The sequence below is a fragment of the Centroberyx gerrardi genome, chromosome 10 (assembly GCF_048128805.1).
Source record: "Centroberyx gerrardi isolate f3 chromosome 10, fCenGer3.hap1.cur.20231027, whole genome shotgun sequence".
Taxonomy (NCBI): Eukaryota; Metazoa; Chordata; class Actinopteri; order Beryciformes; family Berycidae; genus Centroberyx; species Centroberyx gerrardi.
The window spans coordinates 8,261,004-8,273,493 of record NC_136006.1 but is presented as its reverse complement, the minus strand read 5'-3'; the positions used below and the strand labels follow the sequence as shown (position 1 = coordinate 8,273,493).

Genomic DNA, 12,490 nt, shown 5'->3' with positions numbered 1-12,490 from the left:
TAGTGACTGTAGTGAAAAATCTGAAATCTGAATGAACTGTTAACTATTCATTTTCTTTTTTTATTTCAGTTATTTCTGGAGCTGAGAGGGACGTTGCCTTCCTGATTGATGGCTCAGACAATGTTCGAACTGATTTCCCCTACATCCGGGATTTTATCATCAAAGTCATTCAACCACTTGATATCGGAACTGACAGAGTACGGATTTCAGTGGTCCAACATAGTGAGAGGCCGACCCCCAATTTCTACCTTAACACTTACCAAACCAAAGATGAGGTGATAAGAGCTGTCAATGGGTTAACACTGGCTGGTGGGCGTAGTCTCAACACAGGAACTGCCCTGAAATTCATGAAGGACACCATCTTGTCTGAAAGGCATGGTAGCCGGGCAGCACAACATGTCCCTCAGTTTCTGATTGTTTTGACTGGAGGCAGGTCAAGGGATAACGTGAAAGAACCTGCTGGTGCCCTGAAGACAGAAGGAGTGGTACCATTTGGTGTTGGTGTCAAGAATGCAGACCCAAAGCAGATTGAAGCCATTTCACACAACCCCTCCTTTGCCTTCAACGTGAAAGAATTCAGTGAGCTTGACAGTGTACAACAAAAGCTCAATACCTATGTGAGCCTTCCCAAGGAAGAGCTACAAGTCGTCCTAGAGCAAGGTAAGCAAAATCTATGTTTTCTTATTGTTTGTTGTGTAAAACTCATTTTAAGAGGAAAATGCTTCAACTGATGGTCTTGGTGCTGTAACAAAATAAGTGCATCTCAAAATGCCTTTCATTTGTTGTGTCTTAGTACATGGTGATGCTGTAAAAAGAGATATTGTGTTCCTACTGGATGGCTCTGATGACACAAGAAATGGATTCCCAGAAATACAACTCTTTGTTAAGAGTATAGTGGAAAGACTCTCTGTGGATGAGAACAAAGACAGAGTATCTGTGGTTCAGTATGCTGATAAACCTGAAGCCAATTTTTATCTGAGTTCTCACAAAACAAAGAATGCCGTTATCAATGCGATAGATAATTTAAGGCACAAGGGTGGGAGAAGCCTTAATACTGGGGCAGCTCTCCAGTTTGTGAGGCACAATGTCTTCACCTCCTCTACGGGTAGTAGAAGACTAGAGGGTGTGCCCCAGATACTAATTCTTCTGAGTAGCAAACAGTCCAGAGATAATGTGAAAGGCCCGGCTTCTGCTCTTAAAGATCGTGAAATTGTGTCAGTTGGGGTTGGAGTGGGAGATGCCAGTCTCTCAGAGTTGGAAATGATTGCCTTCAAACCTGGTTTCACATACAAGGTCACTGATTTCTCAGAGTTGCCTTCAATCCAGTCACAGCTTGTTGCTACATTGAGCATATCAAAAGACACAGATGAATCCATGACTTCTGGAATTCCTGATTTAGTAGGTAAGAATTTGACTTCAATATATGCCTAAAAGTGGCATACAATGTTCTTTCTCTCTGGAATATTGATTATTGCTCTCCAGAATATTCTTTCTCTCCAGAATATTCAGCATGAATTCTTAGTTTAAATACTCCTTAATTAATATAAGCTGATTAGGAAGTCCGTATTGTTTAGGCTACATTTCAGTTGCATGACATGTATTGACTAGAAAATCTATTCTCTTTGAAAATTCTGCCACTCTGTCTTTCTTAGGCTTTCAATACTAGGACATTTCCATCATTTCCACATCTTTGTTTTTTCTTTGAAGATGAGCTGACGATTTATATCATACATAACATCTTTTTGATGAAAAGATGGTTCCTACAGTTCTGCTTGAAATAATACTTTCAGAGCAGTAGCTCAACTCTGTAATTCAATGCTCGACATTCCTTTTCATTCATGCTGATAAATACACATGAGTGTAGTCTTTCATTTCACATTATAATGAGTTTACCTTTCTCTTTATGAAATGTATATCTTGAACATATTCAAAAAGTCTTAAACAACCAGTCCGTGTATTCCCTGTCTATCTATCCATCTATCTATCACCTAGTTGACACAGGGGGCAACAAAAGGGACGTAGTGTTTCTCCTTGATGGTTCAGATGACTCCAGAAATGGACTACCGGCTATTCGAGAGTTCATCAGAAGAATGGCAGAAGAGCTGGATATTGATGAAGATAAAGTTCGAGTGGCTGTCATACATTATAGTGATGATACAACAGTTTACTTTGACTTAAAAACACACAAATCCAAAAGGGCTATCATCTATGCTGTGAGAAGTCTCCGCCATAAAGGAGGAAGACCTCGGAACACCGGGTCTGCTCTCCAGTTTGTTCGAGACAATGTTTTCACCGCTTCATCTGGGAGCAGACGCCTGGAGGGGGTCCCTCAGATTCTGTTTTTGCTGACTGGAGGAGAATCCAATGATGATGTCTCAGGTGCTGCATTCGACCTGAAAGAACTTGGGGTTCTGTCTTTTGCCATCGGAATGAAAAATGCCAAAGAGGAGGAGCTTCAGAAAATTGCCTTCTCCTCTAGATTTCTTTTCAACCTACCTGTCTTTGGTGAACTCTTGTCTATTCAACCGGAGATAGTTGCATTTGTCCAGTCGAAAATGGGAATTGAGCCCCCCACTATTGTAGGTAAGAAGTGTCATTGATTCGTAGTTGAGAATCACACTGACACTCCCCACACACACACCACCCGACCTCCATCCCTGCTTATATTTTAGACATTTGTCTTTTATAGTTTGAATACCAATGAAACTGCATCATCTTTTGAAGAAAGTCAGTCGATCAGTTTCATTTTCCTCAAACTGTCTGCATTAACTAAAGGCCAGTTCCTGGTTATGCTGTATGTATTCCTCAACAAAATGCTGGAAATGTGAGGAGGGAAGATTATTGTTTTATTTGCATCTTAGAAATCACTTTTGGCACAAATACTATTTCTTCTTCCGCATTGGAGGGCCTTTTCTTGACTGCTTCACATCAGCGAATGTTCCCTCTCTAATCTTAAGCTCTTCCTTGAGCCAATGATGATCACATCATTGACTTAAGCTCTTCCTTGAGCCAATGATAATCACATCATTGACTGAATCCTTAGAGTTATACAGTGTTGTCATCTTTTTCATACAGCCCTTTCTCCTACTTCCATTTGTGGAAGAGGAATGCACTCCTCTATCTCATAGTTACTTTCAAGTGCTCCGATAATTTCTTGATCTACAAATGTTCTTAAATGTTCTGCCATTTAAGACCACATTTCCATTTTCTTCGCATTAATTAGACTTTCTAATTTTAGGGATGTTGTATTAGTATGTGTTTTTACGTTATCAAAAAAAAAAGCATATATCTTGGCTCATAGGTCAAGAATTGTATCCAATATTTGTAACTTATGATGTTATTATGATGTTATTATTATATGCATCATTCTTAAACAGGCTCTTCCTATTTTTCCTAGTTGAATTAGATGCCACTCAAAGAGACATAGTGTTTCTATTGGATGGGTCAGATGACACAAGGAGTGGATTCCCAGCAATGCGAAGCTTTGTCCAAAGAGTGGTAGAGACACTTAATGTTGGGGAAAGCAAAGACCGTGTTTCTGTGGTCCAGTACAGCAGAGAACCACAGACACACTTCAGTTTGAATACATACACGGAAAAACAAGATGTTCTTGATTCCATCCAGCAATTGAAGCATAAAGGGGGCAGACCACTCAACACTGGGGCATCTCTTGAGTATGTGAGGAATAATGCTTTTACTGAATCCTCCGGGAGTCGACGTCAAGAAGGTGTCCCTCAGATATTGATTCTATTGAGTGGGGGAAGATCTCAAGATGATGTTGCAAGTGCTGCTGCAGCTCTAAAACAGGACAAATGTATTCCGTTTAGTATAGGGTCAAGAAATGCAGACATACTAGAGCTCCAAATGATTGCATATATCCCCTCGTATGCTTTCTCTGTCCCACGTTTTGATGATCTTGAGAGCATCCATCAACAACTTGTGTCATTTGTGAAAAGGGTGCCCCGTCAGCCAAGACTTGAACCACAGACTGAATTAGGTAAGATATATATATATATAATTTTTTTTGTTGTCCTATGACCTTTACCCTACTGACTTTTGAAATGTACAAGATTGTTTTATATTTTGGTCTTTTTCATTGTTATATAATTCAAGAATCTATAATTCTAATTGAGCATTATCCTTATGTCTGTCAAAGCGTCCATAGATAAAACTGAATCCATTCAACGGGATATTGTATTTTTACTGGATTGCTCGGATGAAATGCAGAATGAATTTGAGGCAATGCTTGACTTTGTTGAGAGAGTGGTGGAGAAATTCAATGTGGATGAGAACAAAGATCGTGTCTCAGTGGTTCAGTACAGCAGAGATCCTTCTGCTGATTTTTTTCTGAACACATACAAAACACAGCAGAATGTTGTTGACGGTATACGAGGTCTGAGGCATAAAGGAGGCAGACCCCTCAACACTGGAGTAGCCCTCCAGTATGTCAAGGATAATATCTTTACAGCCTCCTCTGGGAGTAGGCATCAAGAAGGTGTCCCTCAGATATTAATTCTCATGACTGGTGGGCGGTCGAGTGATGATGTCAGAAATGCCGTGGCAAACCTGAATGAAATTGGTGTGATGGCATTTGTGGTGGGAATAAAGAATGCAGATACCCTTGAGCTTCAAACTATTTCACAGGAAGCCAGTCATGCTTACTTTGCAGCAGATTTAAATGATCTGTCAGGCATTGAAAAGCAAATATTCTCAGCCATCGAGAAGGCTGAAGCCCCCGCTATTATGCCAGCATTATATGGTAAGACTGCAATGATCACATTTCACTGTACATTTGTTGGAAAAAACACTGCTCTTAAAATTCCATCATCAACCCATTTGTATGACTGCTTGTGTTATTACAGATGACAACAGAAGAGACATTGTATTTTTACTTGATGGTTCTGATGATTCCCAGAGAGGATTCCCAGATATTCAAGACTTTGTGCAGAGAATACTGGCGAACCTAAATATTGATGGAAACAAAGATCACGTGTCTGTAGTCCAGTACAGCAACACGGCAGAGATTAATTTCAGTTTGGCAAGTTACTCAACAAAAGATGAGGTTCTTGATGCAATAAGAGGTCTACGTCACAAAGGAGGTTATCCTCACAACATTGGAGCAGCTCTCCAGTATGTGAGGGACCATGTCTTTACTCCTGCCTCAGGAAGTAGACTCCTTGAGGGAGTTCCACAGATACTTATACTACTGAGTGGTGGGAGATCTGGAGATGACATAAGAATCCCTGTTAGAAAGTTGAAAGAGATTGGTGTAATTTCAATTGGTATTGGAACAACTGATGCAGACACCCTAGAACTACAGACAATATCTCATGAACCTAATTATGCCCTGTCTATCACTGATTATGAGCACCTACCTACTGCTCAGCAGCATGTGTTGTCATTGTTAAAAGAAGCTTCCCACCATATAGAGCCAGCTGCTCCCACAAAGGATTTTGGTAAGATGTTCCCTGTTGTAATGTTGTAGCTTTCTGCTAAAGCCACTATTTTGTAAAGGGTGTAAGAGAATGTGTTCAAAATGAATTGAGATGTTGTCCATGCCCATGACTGAATAATATTTAATTTGTATCGTGTACTTGTCAGTGAGTAATGAACTCAGGAGGACTGTCACTGTAGCTACTTTTCTGTTACCTGCACCTTTTCTTTGCTTCTACAACTCTTTTTGTCTTCATTGCAGATTCTGAGAAAAATGATGTAGTATTTCTTATTGATGGATCATATGACTCAAGAAATGGCTTTGAGGGGATACGTGGCTTTGTTGAAAAAATAGTTGAGCGTTTGAATCTAGAGGATAACAGAGACCAGGTGGCCGTTGTTCAATACAGCCGTGATGCCACAGCCAATTTCTATTTGAATTCATATTCATCCAAGAATGATGTGCTCAATTCCATAAGAACAATGAGACACAAGTTGGGAAGACCCCTCAACACTGGCACAGCACTGGAGTTTGTCAGAGACAATGTCTTTGCTGCTTCAGTTGGGGGCAGACGTGCAGAAGGTGTCCCTCAATATCTATTTTTATTCAGTGGTGGCAGATCAGGTGATGATGTTAGAGGACCGGCACAGTCACTCAAAGAAAATGGAATAAGGACCTTTAGTATTGGAACAAAGAATGCTGATACTTTGGAGATGCAAACCATCTCTTTTACACCAGCACATTATTTTACTGTCACCAACTTGAACTATCTTAACAGCATACATTTGTCTGTGGAAGCCATAATGAGTGGTGCTCAAGAATCAACGGAATATCCAACTGCTATTGGTAAGAAGTAGAAATATAGTCTTTGCACATTGCATTTCAACAATATTTTATAGACAATGTCTAAGCCTACATCTCTCGAGATCTGAATATGTGGTTGTACATAAAAGTAGTATAGTTGTATACCACTGGGTATAGCAAAATATCTCAGGGATTGTTTACAGCAAAGATGTTGTATTTGTAAAATATTTGTTTATATCCATTTCAGACACGTCGACAGTCTTGAAATTAGAACTCCAGAGTGCTGATATTGTTTTTCTCCTTGATGGATCTGATGATATGCAAACAAATGCAAGACAAATTTGGAATTTTGTCAGACAGTTTGTTGAGCAAATAGAAATTGGGCCAAGCAAAGTGCAAATTGCTTTGATTCAATACAGTGGCAAGCCCACTACCGAGTTTCTCCTGAACACATACTCATTAAAAAGGGATATTTTGAGACATATAAGCAACATAAAACTTAAAGGAGGGACAACCATTAACACTGGAGAAGCCCTTGATTATGTGAAAAACAACATGTTTATTGCCTCGTCTGGAAGCAGAGCCCAAGAGGGGGTCCCACAGATACTGATTCTCTTAAGTGGGAGAAAGTCAGAAGATGATGTCCTAGTTCCATCGGACGGATTGAAAGATGCTGGAATCATGCTTTACAGTATTGGGGTTAATAATGCAGATAGGTTGGAGATGGAACGCTTAGCACACAGTCCCACAGAGACATACTTTATCAAGGAGATTTCTGATTTTACTCTTGTGAGACAACAGCTGCTGTCAGCAGTTGCATCTCATAAAGGTACAATCAACTCTGGTGTAGGTGAGTGAACCTGAGTAGAATAACCAGCTTTGTTTAATTTTACTGAGTGAAGGGATTTCTTTCCAGTAAAAGCCATTTTGCACTATATTCTTAAAATTGAATAGAAATAAGTCACAAGTAAAGTTTTCCATAAACATCACACCATATTTTTTAAGGATTTTTGTTTTCAGAACATGTAAATTGCATACATTTCAAATATATGTTACATTTGTATATGGTTTAAATTTACATGATTGTGGACTTTTTAGGTTCAAGGCCCAGTGTGAAAAGAGACATTGTCTTCCTTCTTGATGGATCTGATGATGCCAGGAGTAGATTCACAGCTATGCGTGAATTTGTTGCAAAAGTGGTGGGCAGCTTTGACTTGGACCAAGGAAATGACAAAGTTGCTGTTGTGCAGTATAGCAACAATGCTGAAGCTAATTTCAATCTGAATACTTATAAGACAAGAGATGATGTCCTTAGGCATATCGCAAACCTAAAGCCAAAAGGTGGAAGGCCACAGTATATTGGAACAGCCCTACAGTTTGTGAGGGACAATATCTTTGTTTTAAATGCTGGAAGTCGACGTAATGAGGGTGCCAAGCAGATACTTATTATACTGGCTGGTGGTAGATCTAGAGATTCTCCTCGAGGCCCAGCAAATACACTCAAGACTACAGGGGTTGTCACATTTGCAATTGGATCAAGAATGACAAATACAGTTGAGATGCAAACCATTTCCTCAGACCCAAGTTATACTTATTCAGTCCCTGACTTTGCAAATCTTTCTAATATTCAACAAAGTTTGGTTTCTCATCTTACTGAAATGAAACCACAAGAGGGAATTACAGCTGGTAAGAAATTTAAATTATTTGAATAAAACTTTAAATAAAATAATATCTTTAATTGTGAATGCATTAATGATGACCCTGATAAACATTATAGAAATTAAATTATCTATTTTTACTAACAGAGGAACGTGATGAAAATGGAAGAGATATAGTTTTTCTTCTGGATGGATCTGATAATACCAGGAATGGATTTGCAGCTATTCAAGATTTCCTCTACAAAGTAATTGGAAGACTTAATATTGGGCCCAATAATGACAGAGTTGCTGTGATTCAGTATAGCAATGTGGCAGTAGCCAATTTCTATTTGAATTCATTCATGAGGAAGGAAGATGTCTTAACATCTGTTAGGAGGCTATCGCACAAAGGTGGAAGACCTCTCAACACTGGTGCAGCTCTAAAATATGTCAAAGAAAATGTATTCACAGCTGCATCAGGGAGCAGATACAGTGCAAATGTGCCACAAATACTTGTTGTTTTAAGTAGTGGACCATCAAGTGACAGTGTGGATTTACCTGCTGCTTCTCTGAAAGAAAGCGGTGTTTTAGTATTACCCATTGGAACAAAGAACTCTGACCACAAGGAATTGGAGAAGATATCACATGCGCCAAGTTACACTTTGTCAATTTCTGAAGTTGCTGAACTTCACAATATACAAGATCAGCTTGTCTCTGCAATGACGGGGGGCAAAATAAAGGAAGAAATTGCAAACGCAACAGTGATGGGTAAGAACATAATTGCATAGCTCTCTAGAAATACTGCATGAATCTATACCTACACAGGTAATGGTATCAAATTCATTATATAAATGTTAAGTATGACTTCATCACTTTTATTTCTGATGCTCGTAGTGGACCAAACTACTGCCAGAAAAGATGTAGTATTCCTTTTGGATGGTTCTGATGGCACAAGGAACGGATTCTCATCTATGATAGAGTTTGTTCAGAGAGTGGTGGAGCTGCTCAATGTGGGAGAAAACAAAGATCGTGTCTCCGTGGTACAGTACAGCAGAGACCAGGAAGTCCATTTCTATCTGAACACATACACCACAAAAGAAGAAATTGTTGACAAAGTCAGACAACTGAGGCACAGAGGAGGCAAACCGCTCTACACTGGGTCAGCGCTGCAGTATGTCAGGGATAAAGTCTTCACTGCCTCTGCTGGAAGCAGGCGCCTGGAAGGAGTTCCACAGCTCCTTATAGTGCTAAGTGGTGGAAGGTCTTTTGACAGCATTGAAACACCAGCCTCTGCTCTGAAAGAGCTGGGCGTCTTGACCTTTGCAATCGGAACCAGGAGTTCTGATAGCGGAGAACTGCAGAAGATATCCCATGACCCCAGTTATGCTCTCTCTGTGTCTGAATTCACTGACCTCCCCAATGTCCAAGAGCAACTTCAGTCCTCCATGAAGGCAGCGGTTATTGAGGTCACCCCAGAACCGCCAACCGTATTTGGTATGTTAACAAGCATGGCCTTTTGCTGGCGCGACAGACTGATTTGTTTCATGTACATTTAGGGAAAACTAATCAACTGTGATAATTGTTTAGCCGTATGTGTGCCGCTAAAGGGAGGTGGTCCTATACTTTCAAAGTGTTGAAATCTAAGCAGCCAATGCTAGCTACTTTTGGAGAAGTCTCCACCGTAGATGATTAGTCCACACGCACGCTTTTTGCCTAGTTTTTTTTTACGCTTTGTCTTTATCTGTTTTCTCAGTTGATCCTGACGCCGCCAGAAAGGATGTAGTATTCCTTCTGGATGGTTCTGATGCCACGAGGAATGGCTTCCCTGCCATGCGTGATTTTGTTCAGAGAGTGGTGGAAAAACTCAATATTGGAGAAAAGAAAGACCGTGTCTCTGTGGTCCAGTACGGCAGAGATACAGAGGTCCATTTCTATCTGAACACATATACCACAAGAGAGGATATCGTTGAGACGGTCAGAGGGCTGAGACACAGAGGTGGCAGACCCCTCAACACCGGGGCAGCCCTCCAATACGTCAGGGACAACGTCTTTACTAACTCCTCTGGAAGTAGACGCCAACAAGGTGTTCCGCAAATGTTGATCCTGCTAAATGGTGGAAGGTCCTTTGACAACGTAGATATCCCAGCCTCTGCTCTCAAAAAGCTGGGCATCTCTGTGATTGGCATTGGAACAAGGAACTCTGACAGTGGAGAACTGCAGAGGATATCATATGACCCTAGTTACGCTCTATCGGTGTCTGAATTCACTGACCTACCCAATGTCCAAGAGCAGCTCTCCTCTGTAATGGGCGAAGGCAAACTGAAGCTCACACCCATGACACCAACAGTAACTGGTAAGAAACTGACCAATTCTAACTGTCCAAGATTGTAGGAAAAGGCAAATTGATTTCTATTTCAGGCTAGATTTTCTCATTAAGTTCATGGCAGCCACTGTCACTTTGATAAAATAGTAATGACTGGTTTACCGGTGTGAATTTTAAATGGTGCGGTTTGCTCCTATCAGTTCATTATCCCGCCACATACATTAGCAACATGCGCCCTAAAATGTATGTCATTTTAATGTTCCCTAGTTGAGCGCCAGCCCTCCGGAAGAGATGTTGTGTTCTTGCTGGATGGATCTGATGGCACTAGAACTGGATTCCCAGCAATGCGTGACTTTGTCCAAAGAGTGGTAGAGACACTCAGTGTGGATGACAACAAAGATCGTGTGTCAGTGGTTCAGTACAGCAGAGATCCAGCCGTCCAATTCTATCTGAACACATACACAACAAAGGGCGAGATCCTTGACACTGTCAGAGGTTTGAGGCACAAAGGCGGAAGACCCCTCAACACTGGAGCAGCTCTTCAGCACTTGAGGGATAATGTCTTCACCCCCTCTGCTGGAAGCAGGCGCCTGGAAGGAGTTCCACAGCTCCTAATAGTGCTAAGTGGTGGAAGGTCTTTTGACAGTGTTGATACACCGGCCTCTGCTCTGAAAGAGCTGGGCGTCTTGACCTTTGCAATCGGAACCAGGAGTTCTGATAGCGGAGAACTGCAGAAGATATCCCATGACCCCAGTTATGCTCTCTCTGTGTCTGAATTCACTGACCTCCCCAATGTCCAAGAGCAACTTCAGTCCTCCATGAAGGCGGCGGTTATTGAGGTCACCCCAGAACCGCCAACCGTATTTGGTATGTTAACAAGCATGGCCTTTTGCTGGCGTGACAGACTGATTTGTTTCATGTACATTTAGGGAAAATTAATCAACTGTGATAATTGCTTAGCCGTATGTGTGCCGCTAAAGGGGGGTGGTCCTATGCTTTTAAAGTGTTGAAATCTAAGCAGCCAATGCTAGCTACTTTTGGAGAAGTCTCCACCGTAGATGATTAGTCCACACGCACGCTTTTTGCCTAGTTTTTTTTACGCTTCGTCTTTATCTGTTTTCTCAGTTGATCCTGACGCCGTCAGAAAGGATGTAGTATTCCTTCTGGATGGTTCTGATGCCACAAGGAATGGCTTCCCTGCCATGCGTGATTTTGTTCAGAGAGTGGTGGAAAAACTCAATATTGGAGAAAAGAAAGACCGTGTCTCTGTGGTCCAGTACGGCAGAGATACAGAGGTGCATTTCTATCTGAACACATATACCACAAGAGAGGATATCGTTGACATGGTCAAAGGGGTGAGACACAGAGGTGGCAGACCCCTCAACACCGGGGCAGCCCTCCAATATGTCAGGGACAACGTCTTTACTAACTCCTCTGGAAGTAGACGCCAACAAGGTGTTCCGCAAATGTTGATCCTGCTAAATGGTGGAAGGTCCTTTGACAACGTAGATACCCCAGCCTCTGCTCTCAAACAGCTGGGCATCTCTGTGATTGGCATTGGAACAAGGAACTCTGACAGTGGAGAACTGCAGAGGATATCATATGACCCTAGTTACGCTCTATCGGTGTCTGAATTCACCGACCTACCCAATGTCCAAGAGCAGCTCTCCTCTGTAATGGGCAAAGTCATAGTGAGAGTCACACCCATGACACCGACAGTAACTGGTAAGAAACTGAGCAATTCTAACTGTCCCAGGATTGTAGGAAAAGGCAAATTGATTTCTATTTCAGGCTAGATTTTCTCATTAAGTTCATGGCAGCCACTGTCACTTTGATAAAATAGTAATGACTGGTTTACCGGTGTGAATTTTAAATGGTGCGGTTTGCTTTTATCAGTTCATTATCCCGCCACACACGTTAGCAACATGCGCCCTAAAATGTGTGTCATTTTAATGTTCCCTAGTTGAGCGCCAGCCCTCCGGAAGGGATGTTGTGTTCTTGCTGGATGGATCTGATGGCACTAGAACTGGATTCCCAGCAATGCGTGACTTTGTCCAAAGAGTGGTAGAGACGCTCAGTGTGGATGACAACAAAGATCGTGTGTCAGTGGTTCAGTACAGCAGAGATCCAGCCGTCCAATTCTATCTGAACACATACACGACAAAGGGCGAGATCCTTGACACTGTCAAAGGTTTGAGGCACAAAGGCGGAAGACCCCTCAACACTGGAGCAGCTCTTCAGCACTTGAGGGATAATGTCTTCACCCCCTCTGCTGGAAGCAGGCGCCTGGAA

General features: G+C 41.6%; 1 protein-coding gene across 3 annotated transcripts in view; it reads left to right on the top strand.

Moving 5' to 3' along the window:
* Nucleotides 1-12,490, top strand: part of col6a3 (collagen, type VI, alpha 3) — a 115,947-nt gene that overhangs the window by 15,968 nt on the left and 87,489 nt on the right. For all 3 annotated transcript variants that reach the window (XM_071918296.2, XM_071918295.2, XM_071918294.2), the window contains one exon: nucleotides 70-660. In XM_071918296.2, the coding sequence (XP_071774397.1) occupies nucleotides 70-660 (591 nt within the window). The remainder of the gene's footprint in view (nucleotides 1-69; nucleotides 661-12,490) is intronic.